Source organism: Eumetopias jubatus, unplaced genomic scaffold, assembly GCF_037043125.1.
Source record: "Eumetopias jubatus isolate StellerSeaLion01/CBP00866 unplaced genomic scaffold, mEumJub1_p1.0 scaffold_16, whole genome shotgun sequence".
In the NCBI taxonomy this organism is placed as follows: domain Eukaryota; kingdom Metazoa; phylum Chordata; class Mammalia; order Carnivora; family Otariidae; genus Eumetopias; species Eumetopias jubatus.
In genome coordinates, this window is record NW_028274822.1 from 47,934,504 (window position 1) to 47,953,408 (window position 18,905).

At 42.0% G+C, this 18,905-nt stretch overlaps 2 protein-coding genes across 2 annotated transcripts in view; one reads left to right on the plus strand and one right to left on the minus strand.

Moving 5' to 3' along the window:
• The window catches only part of ANKRD29 (ankyrin repeat domain 29), a 51,070-nt gene that overhangs the window by 14,747 nt on the left and 17,418 nt on the right, over positions 1-18,905 (plus strand). Inside the window, exons 3-6 of the mRNA XM_088019489.1 lie at positions 8,438-8,536; positions 12,273-12,371; positions 15,686-15,784; positions 18,694-18,792. Coding sequence (XP_087875615.1) covers positions 8,438-8,536; positions 12,273-12,371; positions 15,686-15,784; positions 18,694-18,792 — 396 coding nt within the window. The remainder of the gene's footprint in view (positions 1-8,437; positions 8,537-12,272; positions 12,372-15,685; positions 15,785-18,693; positions 18,793-18,905) is intronic.
• LOC114205109 (Y-box-binding protein 1-like) lies at positions 2,477-3,839 on the minus strand. The gene is given in 2 exon segments (XM_088019500.1): positions 2,477-2,971; positions 2,973-3,839. Coding segments are annotated over 2 exon segments (963 nt in total). The 3' UTR covers positions 2,477-2,875.

Here is an 18,905-nt window from a genome sequence, read left to right on the forward strand (position 1 = left end):
TAAGCGTCTGCCTTTGGCTCAGGTCATGATCCCAGGGTCCTGGGATCTAGCCCCACATCGGGCTCCCTGCTCAGCAGGAAGCCTGCTTCTCCCTCTCCCACTCCCCCTGCTTGTGTTCCCTCTTTCGCCATGTCTCTCTGTCAAATAAATGAATAAAATCTTAAAAAAAAAATAGGGTCTTTCTATTTTTAATTTCTTGAGGAACCTGCATACTGTCTTCTACAGTGGCTGCACCAATTTGCATTTCCACCAACAGTGCACGAGGGTTCCTTTTTCTCCACATCCTCACCAGTACTTGTTTCTTGTGGTTTTGATTTTAGCCATTCTGACAAGAGTGAGGTGATATCTCATTGTGGTTTTCATTTGCATTTCCCTGAGGATGAATGATGTTGAGCATCTTTTCATGTGTCTGTTGGCCATCTGGATATCTTCTTTGGAAAAATATCTGTTCATGTCTTCTGCCTATTTTCAAATTGGATTATTTGGTTTTTTGGTGTTGAGTTGTATAACTTCTTTATATATTTGGATACTAACCCTTTATCAGACTTGTCATTTGCAAATATCTTCTCCAATTCAGTAGGCTTTTAGTTTTGTTGGTTGTTTCCTTTGCTGTGCAGAAACATTTTATTTTGATGTAGTCCCACTACTTTATTTTTGCTTTTGTTTCCCTTGCCTCAGGAGACATATGTAGAAAGATGTTATGGCTGATGTCACAGAAATTACTGTCTGTGCTCTCTTCTAGAACTTTTGTGGTTTGAAGTCTCAATTTAGGTTCTTAATCCATTTTGAGTTTATTTCCGTGTATGATGTAAGAAGGTGGTCCAGTTTCATTCTTTTGCATATAGCTGTCTGGTTTTCCCAACATCATTTGTTGAAGAGACTGCCTTTTTCCCATTGCATATTCTTGACTCCTTTGTCAAAGATTAATTGACCATAACATCATGGGTTTATTTCTGGACTCTCTATTCTGTTCCATTGACCTATGTGTCTATTTTTGTGCTAGTACCATTACTGTTTTGATTCTTACAACTTTGTAATATAACTTAAAATCCAGAATTGTGATACCTCTAGCTTTTTTTTTTTTTTTTTAAGATTTGTTGGGCTATTCTGGGTCTTTTGAGATTCCATACAAATTTTAGGATTATTTGTTCTAGTTCTATGAAAAATGCTCTTGATGTTTTGATAGGGATTACATTCGAACTGTAGATTGTTTTGGGAAGTATGGGCATTTTAACAATATTTTTTCTTCCAATCCATGACCATGGAATGTCTTTCTATTTGTTTGTGTCCTCTTCAGTATCTTTCATCAGTGCTTTATAGTTTTCAGAGTACAGGTCTTTCACCTCCTTGGTTAAGTTTATTCCTAGGTATTTTATTATTTTTGGTGCAATTGTAAATGGGACTATTTTCTTAATTTCTCCTTCTGCTACTTCATTATTAGTGTATAGCAATGCAAGGGGGTTCTGTATATTGATTTTGTATCCTGCAAATTTACTGAATTCATTTATCAGTTCTAGTAGTTTTTCACTGGAGTCTTTAGGGTTTTCTATGCATAGTAGTATGTCATCTGCAAATAGTGAAAGTTTTATTGCTTCCTTACCAATTTGATGCCTTTTTATTTCCTTTTCTTGTCTGATTGCTGTGGCCAAGATGTCTAATACTATGTTGAATAAAAGTTATGAGAGTGGACATCCTTGTGTTGTTCCTGATCTTAGGGGAAAAGCTCTTAGTTTTCCCCATTGAGTATGATGTGCACTGTGGGTTTTTCATATATGGCCTTGATTATGTTGAATATGTTCCCCCTGTTCCTACTTTGCAGAAGGTTTTTATCATGAATGGATGTTGTACTCATCAAATGCTTTTTCTGCATCTATTAAAATGATCATATGGTTTTTATCCTTTCTCTTATTGATGTGACATATCACACTGATTGATTTGCAAATATTGAACCACCCTTGCATCTAGGAATAAAGCCCACTTGATTGTAGTGAATGATTGTTTACTGTATTATTGAGTTCTGTTTGCTAGTATTTTGTTGAAGATTTTTGCATCTATGTTCATCAGACATATTGGCCTGTAGTTCTCTTTTTCTATGGTGTCTTTATCTGGTTTTGGTACCAGGGTAATGCTGGCCTCACCAAATGAATTTGAAAGTTTTCCTTCCTCTTATATTTTTTTGGAATAATTTGAGAATAGGTATTAATGCATCTTGAAATGTTTAGTAGAATTCACCTGTGAAGCCGTCTGGTCTTGGATTTTTATTTGTTGGGAGTTTTTTGATTACCAATTTAATTTCATTCCTAGTAACTGGTTTGTTCAAATTTTCTATTCCTGATTCGGTTTTGGTAGGTTATATATTTCTAGGAATTTAAAGAATTATTTGTATTTCAGTGCTGTTCATTGTTATCTCTCCTCTTTCATTTCTGATTTTGTTTACTTGAATCCTCTCTCTTTTTTTTTTTTTATTATTTAAGACCTTTATTAACGGGTGCTTGCCGTTTGTTGATTTTTTTGAAAAAATCAAGTTGTAAACTTTTTATTACAAATTAAAAATGAGGTTCTTAAAAATCTCAACTTGACCAGATATGAAACAATTTAAAAACCTTTAAAGGTGTATTGAGAAAAACCAGGTTTTTTTTTTTTTAAAAAACACGTTTGTCATTACCAAAAAGAGGCGTCTTTAGGTAAAAATAATAAAAACCCCATGCTGCATAGATAATGCAGATAGTTCTATTTATCTGGCCAGTGGGCAAAAAGCAAGCACTTAAGGTCTTCAGCTCCAATCTTTTGTTCATTTCTTATTGCTGGAATTTCATCTTCATTTCTTGGTGTTGGATGACTAAACCGGATGATGGTAGAGATGGTAAGCCGGCATTTACTCAGCGCCGCCCTGCTCAGCCTCGGGAGCGGACGAATTCTCAGCTGGTGGATCGGCTGCTTTTGTCTCTTTGCCATCTTGTGGTTTAGGGTTTATCTGGGCGTCTGCGTCGGTAATTGAAGTTGCAGCGGTACCGACGTTGAGGTGGCTGCTGACCTTGGGTCTCATCTCCTTGATTTTCCTTATCTTCCTCATTACCATCCTCTCTAGGCTGTCTTTGGCGAGGAGGACCCCTGCGGAATCGTGGTCTATAACCCCGATACATATTCTGTCTCACTGGTCTGCCTTGTTCTCCTGCACCCTGGTTGTCAGCACCTTCCATCACTTCTCCCTGCACAGGAGGGTTAGAATACTGTGGTCGACGCCCATAGGGTCTCCGCATGTAGTATGGTGGGAACCGTCGCCTGCGGTAGGGCCGGCGCTGTTGGGCCTGGCCTTCGGGAGCACTTTCCGATCCCTCGTTCTTTTCCCCACTCTCACTATTCTGGTAATTCTGCTGGTAATTGCGTGGAGGACCCCTGCGACGTGGATAGCGTCTATAATGGTTACGATCTGCTGCATGTTTACTGCCTTGCCCTGGAACTCCACCAGGGCCTGTCACATTTGCTGCCTCCGCACCCTTTTCTCCTTCAACAACATCAAACTCCACAGTCTCTCCATCTCCTACACTGCGAAGGTACTTCCTGGGGTTATTCTTCTTTATGGCAGTCTGGTGTACAAATACATCTTCCTTGGTGTCATTCCTGTTGATGAAACCATATCCGTTTCTTACATTGAACCATTTTACTGTTCCCAAAACCTTCGTTGTGATGACCTTCTTGTCCCCGCCGGCAGGCGCCGCCGATGTGAGGCCGCCCGGGCCGCCGCTCCCTGCGCCGCTGCCCGTGGTGCCGGGCTTGGTGTCGGCAGCGCTGAGGGCGGGGGCGGCGGGCGGCTGCTGGGTCTCGGCCTCGCTGCTCATGGTTGTGGTGATGGTGACTGGGGCCGGCTGCGGCAGCTGCGGTTCCTCCCGGGGTGTGATGGTAACTAGGCCGGCGGCGGCGGTGGGGCTGCTCAGGGCTCTCTGGGGTCCGCTCTCCGCTCCCGCTACCGATCGAACTTCTCTTTTCTTTTTGATGAGTCTGGCTGAAAATGTATCGATTTTGTTGATCTTTTCAAAGAAGCAGCTCCTGGTTTCATTGATCTGTTCTATTGTTTTTTTAGTTTCTATATCATCTATTTCTGCTCTAATCTTTATGATTTTCTTCCTTCTACTGGTTTTGGGTGTTTTTTTTTTTTTTCCTAGCTCCTTTAGATGTTAGGTTAGGTTGTTTATTTGAGATTTTTCTTCTCAAGATAGGTGTATATTGCTGTATACTCACTTTTTAGAACCACTTTTGCTGCATCCCAAAGATTTTGGACCTTTGTGTTTTCATTTTCATTTGTCTCCATGTATTTTTTTTAATTTCTTCTTTGATTTCTTCATTGACCCATTCATTTTTTAGTAGCATGTTATTAACTTCCATGTATTTGTGCTCTTTCCAGATTTCTTTTCTTATGGTTGATTTCTAGTTTCATAGCATTTTGGTCAGAAAAGATGCATAATATGACTACAGTCTTTTTCAATTTGTTGATACTTGTTTTGTGGTGTAATATGTGATCTATTCTGGAGAATGTTCCATGTGCACTTGAAAAGAATGTGTATTCTGCTGTTTTAGCATGGAATATTCAGACTATATCTGTTAAACCCAACTGGTCCAATGTGTCATTCAAAGCCATCATTTCTTTGTTGATTTTCTGTTTTTATAATCTGTCCATGATGTAAGTGGGCTGTTAAAGTCCCCTCCTCTTACTGTATTACTATCAGTTAGTTCCTTTATGTTTGTTACTATCTTATATATTTGGGTGCTCCCATGTTGGGTGCATATTTACAATTATTATATCTTCTTGTTGGATTGTCTCATTATTATATGGTATCCTTCTTTGTTTCTTGTTATAGTCTTTTTTTCAAAGTCTACTTTGTCTGATAGAAGAATTGCTCCCCAGGCTTTGTTTTGACATCCACTTGCATGATAAATGTTTCCCCATCCCCTCAATTTCAATCTGCAGTCGTCTTTTGGTCTGAAATGAGTCTTGTAGGCACTAGATAGATGGGTCTTGTTGTTTGGGTTTTTGTTGTTAAGATTTATTCGTTCATTTGAGAGAGAGAAAGAGAGAGAGAGCACAAGTGGGAGGGGGAGAGGGAGAAAGAGAATTTTAAGTAGGTTCCATGCCCAGTGCAGAGCCTGACACAGGGCTCGATCTCATGATCCTGAGATTCTCAAGTCCAGTGAGTATCTTTATGACCATTATTTTAAATTCTCTATCAGGCATATGACTTATATCCATTTTGCTTAGATCTCTTGCTGTGGTTTTGTCCCATTCTTCCATTTGGGACATATTCCTCTGTCTCCTCATTTTGTCTAATTCTCTATGTTTCTGTGTTAGGTAGGAAAGTCAGCTACGTCTCCCACTCTTGAAAGTAGTGGCCTTGTGAAGAAGAGGTCTTGTGCCCTGTGTTGCAGTGTCCCCTGTTCCCCAGAACCTGGTGCTTTAGGGGGGGTCTCCCATATGTGTTGTGTGCCCTGCTGTTGTGGCTAAGCCACTTTTCCCTTCAGTTCAGGCACCTGCAGTGGCTCTCCTTGCTGTTTTGGACAGTGTTTGGTCCTGGTGGTTTTAGTGGGCCAGTCTGGGGCCACCCTGGGCTTGAGTTGAGTCAGACCAGGTGTTTGCCAGAGATGCAGTAGCACCAAACTGCAGGGTGCTTTCTCTGTGTTGTCCTTTGAGAAGCTTTCATTGGCAGGCGGGGCCTGCAATCAGACCAGCTGTCTGCACTGCTGGGGCCACAGTATGATTGCTTGTGTGGTTATCTTTCCTTCTCTCCAAGGCAGGAGTCACTTTGGAGTGGTGCTGACCCTTGTTGGGGCTGCCTGCACACTACCAGGCTTATGGCCCTGGTTTGAATGAGCTCCAGCCAAGAGCACATTGGAGGGGGCAGAGCCACAACATGCACAGGTGTTAAGTAAGGGGGGAGTGGTGTTAGCCAGTTAGGTAGGGAATATCAGTGCTGCGCTGGTTCCTGCAGGTGGTCGTATGTTTTTGCTGGGGGGCAGGGGAAGGAAATGGTACCTACCAGCTCCTTTGTTCCTAGAGAAGTCTTCCAATGATCTGGGCTCCTCCAGCACATCTCTGAGACTAGTAAACAAATCTCCCTCCCATATACCCCAGGCATTTTTTAAACTGCTGCTTCTATGCTGTATCTCTGTGGGCTGTTTGTGGTGCTGTCTCTTTAAGGGTAAGGACTCAGGTTCCTCTTGTCCTCCATCCTCTCCCAGAGCTGAGCCACTGATTTTTAAAATTCCAGGGACACCTGTCTGGGTCAGTCAGTAGAGCATGTTTAACTCTTGATCTTGGTGTTGTGAGTTCGAGCCCCACGCTGGGTGTGGAAATTACTTAAAATAAAAATCTTAGGGGCTCCTGGGTGGCTCAGTCGGCTAACCATCAAACTCTTGATTTCAGCTCAGGTCATGATCTCAGGATCTTAAGAGGGAGAAGCAGGCCTCCTGCAGAGCAGGGAGCCTGATGCAGGGGCTCCATCCCAGGGCCCTGAGATCATGACCTGAGCGAAGGCAGAGGCTTTACTGACTGAGCCACCCAGGCGCCCCTCTCTCCCTATCCCTCTGCTCCTCCTCCCCTGTCCCCCACCACACACACACATGCTCTCTCGCTCTCTCTCAAAATAATAATAATAATAAAATTTAAAAATAAAATAAAATCTTAAAAAATAAATAAAAAATAAAATTCCAGGCTTTAAGTCCTGCTGGTTGTAAGAACTCATGAAATTTGGCTCCTCTGGTTTTCAGAACCAAATATAATGGGGATTCATCTGCCCCCCTGCAGGCTCTCTGGTGTAATAATCTGTTTCCCTCCCTTCTCCACAGCTCCCTCCCCACCCAACCCGCCTCTCACTGCATACAGCAGTGGTCTGTTCACCTCCCCACTGCATCTCTGCCCTTCCTACCCTCTTCAGTGTGACCTCTTCTCTACCTTTAGTTATGGAGTTTGTTCTTCCAGTCTTCAGGTCGTTTTCTGGGTTATTTAACATCGGTGAGAGTATCATCTATTGTAACTCCCATTGTATATCTATTGATACTCCCGTTGTATCTATCAGACAAGGTGAGCTTAGGGTCCTCCTACTTTGCTATCTTCCCAGCAATCTTCCAGATTGGTTTTTTAATCAAAGATTCTTCTATCTGCAATCTGAATAAAAATTGTTCACATTCGGGAGGAAGTTAGTAATACCAGCTTCCACATGCCATTCTAATCCTGGAAAATACAGAGGAAGATGTTCAACTTAATAATGGTTGGTACAGCCTAATGAATGTCCAACATTCAAATACCAAATGCGGTCACATGGAAGTAGAGAAAATATCATAGAACACTTCTATGAAGCCATTAGTTTTTTTGTTTATTGTTTTTTTTACTCTACCTGTACTTTTCATACATAGCAAACAAGACTTTCCCAAAATTAGTATTGAGATTCACAAAAATCAACAAAAGCCAGATGATAACCTAACATTTACTGAAGTATCATAATATTTCCATATCTAACACTTAATGAATATCTAACATTACTATGCTAAGCACATTGCCTGCATTATCTCGTTTACCCATTTGATTTAATCCAGCAGATGCTTTTATTATTCCCTGTTTTGCGGATGAGGAGGGTGAGCCTTGGAAAGGTTCCATAACTAGCCCAAGATCATAATGTCAGTGACCACTCAACTCTACTGCCTTCCTACAAAATGCCACCAGTGAAATTAAAACGAGGCTTGTAAGACTCACTTATTACCCTGTACCTAGCAAGCCTTCCTCCTATGCAGAACCATGTCTCTCTCTCGTCCACGCTAGAAAGCCAGGCTGCTGCATATGCAGGGGTAGTGGTCAAGATCACAATTCCAAGCCCTCAAAAACAACTGTAAATTAAACTCTAAACCCCAGGAATTATAAGCAACCTGCCCCCAGGTGACACAGTTGATTGATGATAGAGACCGACGTGAACCCCTGGGCTCCTGACTGACTACTCTGATTTCCCATTTCATTGAGGTACCTTGCATCTTTACCTGAATCAGTTTTAAGATAAAGACTTCTAAACTCAGAAAACCAACAGGTACCACTTAACCCATTTTTTACATGAAAAACAGTGTTTGGGCTCAGGAATCATTTAATATGAATCATAAAATGAGACCATTATATCCCTACTGGTTTAAAATGCAGTAATCATAGTTCACTTGGACTGCATTTCTGAGGGTAATGGAATCAAGTGAGTTTTTAGGTTGAAAACTCCACCCTCAGTAATCTGTCGCTTTGCTTTTTCCTTGTCTACTCTGCGTTATAAGGTTATTCATGAGACACTTACTACAGTGGGAAATTTTGCACTTGGCCGTGTCTTGAGTGGACCTGAGAGCCCTTCAGCCTCTTCTCCAGGACCCTCTCTGACATATGATAAGCCTAACCGTTGTCTGTCTGTCCTCCATCTAGCATGGCACCACGCTCCTCATGGTCGCCTCCTATGCCGGTCACATAGACTGTGTGAGGGAACTCGTTCTGCAAGGAGCAGACATCAATCTCCAGAGAGAGGTAGGTCAGGTTTACACTTGAATAAGAATGACCCAGGTGACAGTTGAAATTTTTACAGTAGTGAATTGGTTAGGAAGACAAGAGTAATCATTGCTTTTTTCCTACATGACATTGAAGCCCAGATTGCAGACTTTACTGTGCCTAAAATAAGGCCCAGAAATGGACCACTGGTTGTACTTGAATTGAATGAATGTTCTCAAGCATGTGTTGTAGTCTGAGGTAACCAAACCTCTAACCACATTCCCTAAGCACTCCTACATTTCCTCCCAAGCTTAAATCAGGTCTTCCTTCTTCCCTTGGGATGAGGTGCTATAGAAGTTATAGGATTTTCACAGAGATCATTGTATTTTTAGGAGGATTGGGTCACCAACCTATTCTGAATGAGGCTCACTTGCTAGACTCTCTTCAGCCTTCTTCATCAAACCATGATTTCAAAGGACTTCTCTGATTGGCCACGTATTAGATAAGCTCTCCCCAAAAAGGCCATGTAGTGAACACTGAACTAAAATGTGAGCCTGTCCGCATGCTTCATTCAAAAGCCATCTTGGGAGTTCAGTCTGGCTAGAGGATTCATTCTTGGTCCAGTGAAGAAGAGTGGTGGGAGGCTGGGCCTTTTAACATACTTTGGGAGTCTGATCTGAGGGGGATCCATTTATTTCCAAGCTGATCTAGGGCCTCTAGGTCATCCCTAAAGTGAATCTGACCTCTCAGTCCACACTAACTCAGACCCAAGATGGCATCCTGGGGCAAGCTCCAAACCAAACTGGAGCTCTTGATTTTCCTTGATCCAGTCTTATTCAGGGGCCTGCCCTACAGTTGTTTCAGAAAAAATGAGTCATCAACCAAACTTTCATCAATCAGTACACCCCATCTTCCAGGCTAGACTGCTCCCTCTGAGTGGAACAAATTAGGAAACCCCAGGTGTGAGGGCTGGATGTTCCGTGGGGCATGTAAAGTCCCTCCCCTCTCCCCTCTGGGTGTCACCTTGGCTGTGGACCATGGAAGAGTGACACTTGATGGATAGAATCTGGAGTCTGGTTCTCCATAGCCCTGGACCAGCAAGCCTGATCTATCAAGAGGAGCCATACAGACTATAGCAAATCCAATCTCACAGACAGATTCTTCTGAGCAATTTTCACAACACTGGAGCATTGTTTTAGGCCCTTTTTCACATCAGCAGCTAATTTCCTTCTGGGAGGAAAATGTTCGGGCCCATTTAGAATTACAGTTTGAAATTACCCTAATCTTTTTGTTTTTCCTTTATGCTTCACAGTCTTGGTTTATTATAACTTTAAAGAATAGACAGATTTTTTTCTAATAAAAACAATATGATTCAGATCTGCTTACTCAAAAAACTTTATCCTGAAGGGCGAGTTCAACACACACAAAAATATCTTCAGAACAACTGTGAAAAGCTGAAAGAAAAGAAACATTTGTTTGCTTTCCAGCCAATGTATGGTTTATATGGCTTTATATTTATCTGTTTGGTTCCAACTGCTCAACTCATATTCTTGGATATGAAAACTATTGTGCATTGAACAAAATGGCCCTCAAGGACTTACCAAAGTGCACCCAATTTAGAGGTAACCTTGTGGCTCAAATAATGATGCTATGTGAGTTCCCAGTGGTCTCCTGAATTTCCCGAGGCCACGTCAGCCTCCAGTGACAGAGCTGCCAAAGAGAGGCCCCAGCCTCACCTCATCTGTTTTGCAATCAGAGAGTACCTAGCCGTGCTATGGAAGTTACTCATATAGCAGGCTTCTACCTGGGTTCATTCTTAATCCACTTTTCCAATTAACCCATATCAAAATACTTTGTTTCCTTAAAAAAAAATACTTTGTTTCCTGAAAAAGTACCTGTCATTGTTTTCTTTGGATGGCCATCTAGGTACACAGCTTGCAAGAACAGGAGGCTAATGATCCAGAGAGACCATTGCTCTAAAGAACCAGCAATATTGGCTAAAATTCTCAGGGATAGGAACTGTGTGTGCAGTTGTCATGAAGCCCTGGGTTACAATAGTAAAGCACATGCTTTTAAGACTTCTATTCACGTTCCAGACTGAAGTCTCGTTCTTTTGTCCACAGATTGCCACATTCATGTGCACAATGATTAATGGTATGTGTATGTTCCAAAATTGACTCAAACTGCTCTGATATGATTTTTAATTAATATATTACAAAACCTTAGTGAAAAATCCTTTTTCTTAGTGAAGAAACAATTTCTAGAAATTATCTCTGGTAGTGTCTAAAATTTAATGTCTATTAAGAAGATGAGAGTTTTCCTATGCTAGCCACGTTTCTTCATCCAGACCTGTTTACATCTTCAGGTTTCTGGATCTCAGCATTTTCCACTGTAAGAAAGCAATAAGAGGATACTTCCCACTTGTTTCTGTGGGAACCAAGGAGAAAAATTACTCCTGCGTGGCAGGCTGAAAGGCTCTGGGAATGGTCACATGCCCTGTGCCTCCCCAGGGCAGCGTCTGGTTGGGGGCATAACCTGAGATAGAAGGTCATGACTGGGAAGGTATTGGCTTGTGTTCTGCCACAGTGGTTGGGCTCATTGTTCCCTGTCTCATACACACGCACACATGCATACACATGTACACACACACTTAAGAACAAGCTTCAGAGTCATCAGTAATCCTTAGGGCCTGATCCTCCTGGCTTCTCCCACCAGGGTGAGAACCTACCACTTTAAGACTTCTGGGTAAGCCATGGAAGGTGTTTCTCCTCACTGTGCCTGGCAAAGTGTAATGTTAGCTTCATCCCTGCTCAAAGCACTGGAGTGAAGAGCATCTTTATATGAAAAATATATATTGCCCACAAGAGCAGTATGATGAATTCGCTCCTATCACACAACGATTTGGCTACCAATCTTTGAGTAGGCTTGTAAAAATGGCTGGGAAGAGAGGATGCTAAAACTTGCATCTCCGGGTAACACTGATCCAGTTTAAGATTTGGAACCAGGCTGTTTCTTGTTCCTGTGTCCTCTTTTGAGAAATATTTTGAGTCCATTTGAGTGAATTACTTAGATTCATTCTACTCTGGGGTGCTTAACTTTGTAACCAGAACTCTGCTGGAATTCTTTCCTGTATGAAGGAATGCCCATGTTAGCAAGCATGATGGTTAGTTCCCTGTGGCCACTGTAACAAATTACCACCAACTAGGTGGCTTCGAAGATCAGAAATTTATACTTTTAGGATTCTGGAGGCCAGAAAATTCAAGGTGTTTCCCTTTGGAGGCCCCAGGAGAGAACCCATTCTTTACCTCTTTCAACTTCTGGTAGCTGCAGGCATTCCTTGACTTACGGCCGCAACTCCCTAATGTCCGCCTCTGTGGTCACATTGCTTCTTCCTCTCTTCTGTGTCAAATGGGTCTCTACCTCACTGTTATAAAGACAGTTGTCACTGGATTGAGGTCGCACCAGGATAAGCCAGGATAAGTGCCTCTTCCCAAAATCCTTAATCACATCATATGCCACAGAAGGTAATATTCACAAGTTCCAAAAATTAGGACAAGGACATATCTTTTGGGTCCACCATTCATCCCGTTATACAAACAGTAAAGTTCTCCTTTCATATTCTCACTTCTCTGAACAAGGAATAATATCAGTTCAAATGTAGCTCCCTCCTATGTTAGAAGGCTTACATACAAGGATATTTTGTTTAGTTTGCAAATGTATAAATCAAATGTAATGTAACTAAATGTCTTAAAACCAGCTGCTTGTTCTCTCCTAGTCAGGTACAACTGCCCTGTTCTTTGCTGCCCAGCAAGGACATAATGATGTTGTGAGATTTCTCTTTGAATTTGGAGCATCCACTGAATTTAGGACCAAAGTAAGAGAACTTTCTTGATTTCATACCCTGTTGAAAAACGTTAGCAATCATGAGTATTCATGTCTCTCCATCCATAGTGTGAATTTGTGCTTCTCTTTTTTTTCTAAAGATTTTATTTATTTATTAGAGAGAAAGAGAGAGAGAGCACAAGCAGGGGGAGGTGCAGAGGGAGAGGGAGAAGCAAGTTCCCCGCTGAGCAAGGAGCCCGACACGGGACTCAATTCCAGGACCCTGGGATCATGATCTGAGCCAAAGGCAGATGCTTAACTGACTGAGCCACCCAGGTGGCCCACTCTTTTTATAAGATTTTCAAGCCTAAGAAGGTGGGTTTCACAAAGTTACTTGTAATGGCTCAGAGGTAGTCCTAGGGAGTCAATTCAAAACATGACATTTTTTGATGAATCACAGACCTCTACCCCTGAAACAAATAATATATCATATGTTAATAAAAGTAAAAAAAAATGACACTTTTACTCTGGGCTCATAATTTTATGGGGAATTATTTAGAGTCTGTCTTGCACTGGTAGCTTTGGGACACTAATTTTTGGGACACTAATTTTTGTTATCAGGATGGATACAGTAGCAGGTGTTTTGTAACTCCCTGTTTTCATGGGCTTTTTTTTTACTTCAAGGTTAATCCCAGTGCTCTGATAGGAACTGTCAAAGTATTTAAGCCACTCTTAGTGAATCTGAGAGATTTCTAAGGAGGGCGATTTGACAGGCAGTTTACTTTCTGAGATGTCCTCACTGAACTATGTAATACATGATTACACTTTATATAGTTGGGCAAGGAAATGTGATTCTTCCTTTAAAGAAGTCATTGATTCTTCATGTTTGACACACAGATAAGAAAACTTAGGTTGCAGAAAGTTCAATTTTGTGTTCATGATATCATTTTACATGATAACGGTTTATAGTAGGAGAATTTGAACTGCTTTAACATTTTTGGAATTATCAACTTATTTCCAGCCTAATCACAAACAAAAAAATTCCTAGAAATTTGCCTTACTTGGAATCTTTTAGGCTTTCTTAATCCTTTGTATGTGATATTTGGATATCAGGGGAGTTTCCAGTGTTCTTTTTTTTCTTTTCCTGTTAAGATGCTATTAAGTAGATCTGAATTTCAGATAGGATCAGTCTGTTCTGAACGTGCCATTGCATGGTGCACATGCCTCTGTAAATGCTGAATATAATGTACAATAGTCCAAAATATATGTGTGTGTATATTTTTATATTATTTTATTTGTCATTATAAAAGTAATACAACTAAAAATAGAAAGTAAAGTTCGACAAATGTAAATCTCAACTCTTTGAACTAAGTCAGAATGATCATGCATCACCATATGGCTGCTTCAGTCTTCTTGGTTAACAAGTTAATGCTGGCTTTAAAGCCTTTGTCCCTGCACCAGGGGGCCCAGAGCGCAATTCCAAATGTTTCCATTAGGTCAACTGCAGGTGTCCGAGAACTTTCCATGGGAAGAAGAGAGTGTCGAGAGGTGTTGAGTTTTCATATGATCCTGACATCAAAACTGCCTTTGTTTCAACAATTGTTCTCAACGTTATTAAAGCTATATCCCACAAAATGTGTTTTTAAAAATAAAAAGTACAAAGACACCTGGGTGGCTCAGTCGGTAAAGCGTCTGCCTTTGGCTCAGATCATGATCTCAGGGTCCTGGGATCGAGCCCCACATCGGGCTCTCTGCTCAGCGGGGAGGCTGCTTCTCCCTCTGCCTGCCCCTCCCCCTGCTTGTACACACACACACACACACACGCACGCACACACACACGCATGCATGCAGGCACGTGCACTCTCTCTCAAATAAATAAAATCTTTAAAAATAAGTAAATAAGTAAAAGGTACAGGGGCACCTGGGTGGCTCGGTTGGTTAAGTGTCTGACTCTGGACCTCAGCTCAGGTCATGATCTCAGTGTCATGAGTTCAAGCCCCACATTGGGCTCCACGCTGGGTATGGAGCCTACTTAAAAAATAAATAAACAATAAAAATAAAAGGTACCAGCTCTTCTATGACAATCACCATATTTTATCTACTCTCTTACCTCATTAGGCAAAGAGAAAAATCGACAGAACGGAAGTTGGAAATGGTGGTGCTCATTGCTACTATTGCAGTTTTTGTTGCCCCACACCCCACCCACACTGGCCCCCACCACCAGCCTCAGCCCTCACAGCTCAAGTGCCCCCTTGCCACAGCCTGTGAACAAGGGAGCTCTTACGACAGCGTTTCTCCAAGTGAGGCCCACCTGCCACCTTCACACCACAGCCCCCTCACGTGACTGGTCAGAAAGCCTGTTTCTGGGCCTCACCAGAATCAGACCCTGTGAGGGTGGGAGTCAGAGGGCAGGCATTTTGGATAAACACTCTATACCCCAGATGTAGACACCACACTATCCTAGAGTTATGATTTGTATTTTAGAACCAAATGACATGTTCCTGCATTATTTACAATGAGCACAGATGTCCACAGACCAATTCACAGAGCCAAACAAACAGCTCCCCAGTTGTAGATGGGAAAAGATAATGCCTTGGCTGCAGCACCTGAGAAAAACCATCAAGGTTTTCAGTTGACCACAGACTCAGTGAGTCAGTAGTGTGATGTGGTTGACATAAAAGCTAATTCTAATTTAGGCTGTCGAGATAAAAGTAGAGTAGTAGACGGAAAAAAGGAATGTCCCATTCCCCATCAGACCACATCTACTGTTCTGGGCTCCGATCCGTTCTAGGGCCCACATTTTAAAAGAGATCTGGACAAACTGGCACATGTTCAAAGGAAAATGCTAAGTAGGATGGTGAGAGGCTCACAGTGCAAAAGTTATCCACTCTTAATGGACACAAACCTTGTCCCTTGAAGATAATGGCCCCAGACGGTTAATCCATAAATCACCTTAATCTCAGAGGCCTGCAGCTGGGGGGGAAACCACAGGGAGAAGCCAGCCTTTGTCAAGCGGGTCTCTAGCCAAAAGACACAGGAGACTATGTGGGTAATTCCAAGACAGAACTGACTGGCACAGACTTTCTCTGCTTCATTTCCTTTATTGAGAGGCAAATAGATGATTCTGCATTTGACCTGGGGAATTACTCACAATAACATAGTCCAGTAACTGCAATGTATCCCAAGCAAGTCATACATGCCTTTAGGAGGAACCCTGTCATGAATATAAAGAGAAAGAGATGAAAAAGGAAAAGTGAGTTTGTTGTTATCTATGGGGAAAGTCTTTTCCAAAGCTCTCCCTCTGTAAGGAGCATCTGCTTGGTAAACGTGTGCCTGCACACTTTCTAACGTGTTGCCACTTTGCAGGATGGGGGCACGGCCCTGTTGGCTGCCAGTCAGTATGGGCACATGCAGGTGGTGGAGACGCTGCTGAAGCATGGAGCCAACATCCACGACCAACTCTACGTGAGTGCGTTTTCAAGGGCATATTAGGTGGACCCTTGCCTATCCCCTTCTCCCACACAGCACTGCAGTCTAAATTCAGAGGCCAGAAATGCCACCTTCAAAAATGTTTTAATGAACAGTAGGACTTTAATCTGAGACATCAAAGAAAAAGGTAGATTTAACCAGATGAGCTTTTTCTGTGGAGAAACACATAATCTTGTTTACCCATCTTTGTTCTACCCTCTTAAAACTCTTGTACATATGAAATATTCATAGATTGTATGTAGTTAGGATCTTCAAAAATCATGTGACACGTACTTACCCATAAGATAACCAGCCCAGCATATGGACTTGCTGAAAAGCAAAATAATGCTCCTGTCATAGAGTTATCCAGGAGGAAGAGCACACATGAAGGAGAAATCAAGTTATTTGGAAGAGAAGTGAGGTTGGGGTGGTGAACTGTGAGGTACATGCACACCATCGGCCTTCAAGAGGCATCTACCGCAAGTGTGGGTCTGTTGTAGTTAATTGGCAATTAGCTCGTTGCCTAAAGGCTCTTTTAATTGTCACCGTCATTCCAAAGGATTTATGGCAGATGTTATTCTGGTTTTGGACAACAACAACAACAAAAATAAAACAGGAGATGAAGTGACTTGATAGAGTATCTTCATGAGGAGGGAAAGAACCTACTACCAGTTATGTAGGAATCATATTTTAGGCTATCCTACCACCAGATATTTAGCACTATGGCACCATACTTTCACAGACAAGTAGAGAGATGTGTCCATGTGAACTTTTCCATTTGCACACCCTTCCCTGAGTTTACACGATTGACTGCCACATCAGAGACCTCTTTGAAGTGCATAGCAACGAGCATCACCCTTTTGCACTTCAAAATCTACAACACCCTTTGAACATGTGGCTTTCCCATTGAATGACTGAATTACTTGATTTGTGTCTGAAAGAGTGATTCTCAGCTCTGGCTGCCATTAGAATCACGTAGGGAACTGGAAAAAAAAAAGGGGGGGGGGCGGTCTTCCAGGCCCATTCCAGACTAATCCGGAATCTCTGAGGGCACAACTGGGCAGCAGATGGTTCTGATGGGTGGCCAAGGCCAAGGGAACAGAGGTCTACAGCTTTGGCTATTTCTTTGGCTGCATATAATGAAGTATAGCTGAGAGCATGAATGAGTCTGTGTGTGTGTACATACATATATGTGTGGTTGAACAGGAAGAGCCCAAGTCTTTGGAAAAGGAAAATGAATTGTGATTTTCATCCCATGACCACTGATAGTCAACAATCCAGATTGACTGGCATAGTTGTACTGTTAGTACATTCCATCCAAAAGGCTCACCCAGGGTGGCACATCATCTTAGAAATGCAGAGTTTGGGGAGAGCCCATTCCTGTACTAAATTCCTCTGTTATGAAGTGACTCAAGAAATTTCATGCACTGAAACTTCCATTTTATGTTAAGACGTTTACTCTTACCCACAGCATCCAAATATAATTGTTTCCACTAAAAACAATTGAAACATGGAGGATCCCCAAGTCAATGACTCCTGAAATCTTCTAGGAACAGAAGAAATGTGTCGTGTGCAGTAAAAACTGCAGTGCTTGGATATCCATCTTAGAAAATTTCTGAGAGTTAACGGCTGCTAAGAGCACGGTGGATTTTCTGTGACAACACAGTAAGGAGCAGCTGAACATTTCATCCCCATATCAAATATCTGCTTAAAGATCTATACAAGCTGAGTAATTTTTTAATGATTGCCTTAAGAGGAGTCTGGCAACTCAGCAGACACCCACCAGAAATCCAGCACCCTCCACCTGGTTGGACTTGCAGGGAAAAGCGCTTTGTATTTTAACTTGTGGTTAATGTTCCTGATGGGAGGGGTGGTAATTAACTGGGTTAGTGAGGTGTTTTCCACTAGTATGTGCTCGGGTTTTCCACTGTGGTCTAAAAATAATGAAGCTCAGTGAATGCTGTCTACGTGAAGTGAACATCTGGGGAGGATGCATGCTCTGAGCTGATTGCTGTCTTTGCTGCCATTACCAATGACATGTCTTTAAGAAAGAAATGCCCTGAAGACATAGACACTCATTTAAAAAGAAAAAAAAAAAAAAAAACCACTAAAGAAAACTGGAAGCAAGCGCTTGCTTTGAGCTTTTCTGCAGAACTGCTTCGTTGTTTATAGGTCTAGGTGCTGTCTATTGGGCTGTCAGGGAGCAAGCTCATGGATAGTCTCACCAGGGCAGTTTTTCTAGAAGTGTCTTTTGTTTCAAAGCTTGGAAAAATGGCATGTTGGGGGGAACGTGGATAAAGGGGCAATAAAGAGAAAGGGGTAGGAAAGATCTAATTAAAAGGACACTTTTATTTCTGATTCATAAAACATACCAAACAGGTTTGGGGGACTTGTTTGTTGTTTTTATTAATAGATTTTATGGTGTTTGTTTTTAAACTAACACTGAGTCCTTACTTGACAAAAGAAGTGGAAAACCGTATTAAATGTACGTATTTGTTAAACTAATCAAAAGGGGGATAACCCCGAGATCCCACAACGAAAGCAGGCGGCTGCTAACGAGAAGCCTGTGCAGACGAGAGAAAAATGATGACTGGCTATTTGGACAAGCCTGGAGGCTGCTGCCAAGGGGGTGGATCATAAGCTCCATGATTAAGATTGTGTAGAGTGAACAGTCATTACATTTATTATAACTTATCCTTATAAGACTCTTTGAAATGTTACCTTTCCACCTGACTTACTGTGATATTTTAGAACTATTCTTCAAAGAATAAAACACTAACCATGAATATGAAAACAAAGTGGGGGACAGAAATGGAAAGTTGTATTAAATGGATGCATTTTTAATTGGAGTCTTTTAAAATAAATGTGAAAGATGATTCGAACCCTTTCATTTTGACCTCTCTCAGGATGGAGCCACTTCTCTCTTCCTCGCTGCCCAAGGTGGCTACTTGGATGTGATTCGATTGTTGTTGTCTTCAGGAGCAAAAGTCAACCAGCCAAGGCAGGTAATGTCCGAGTGCACAGAGCGGTGGGGCAGGGAGGGCCTGCCATCCTGCAGCAGCTCCTGAGATAACTGGTCAATTCTGGGCGTCATTCAACCCTTTCGCCTTGGAGATGA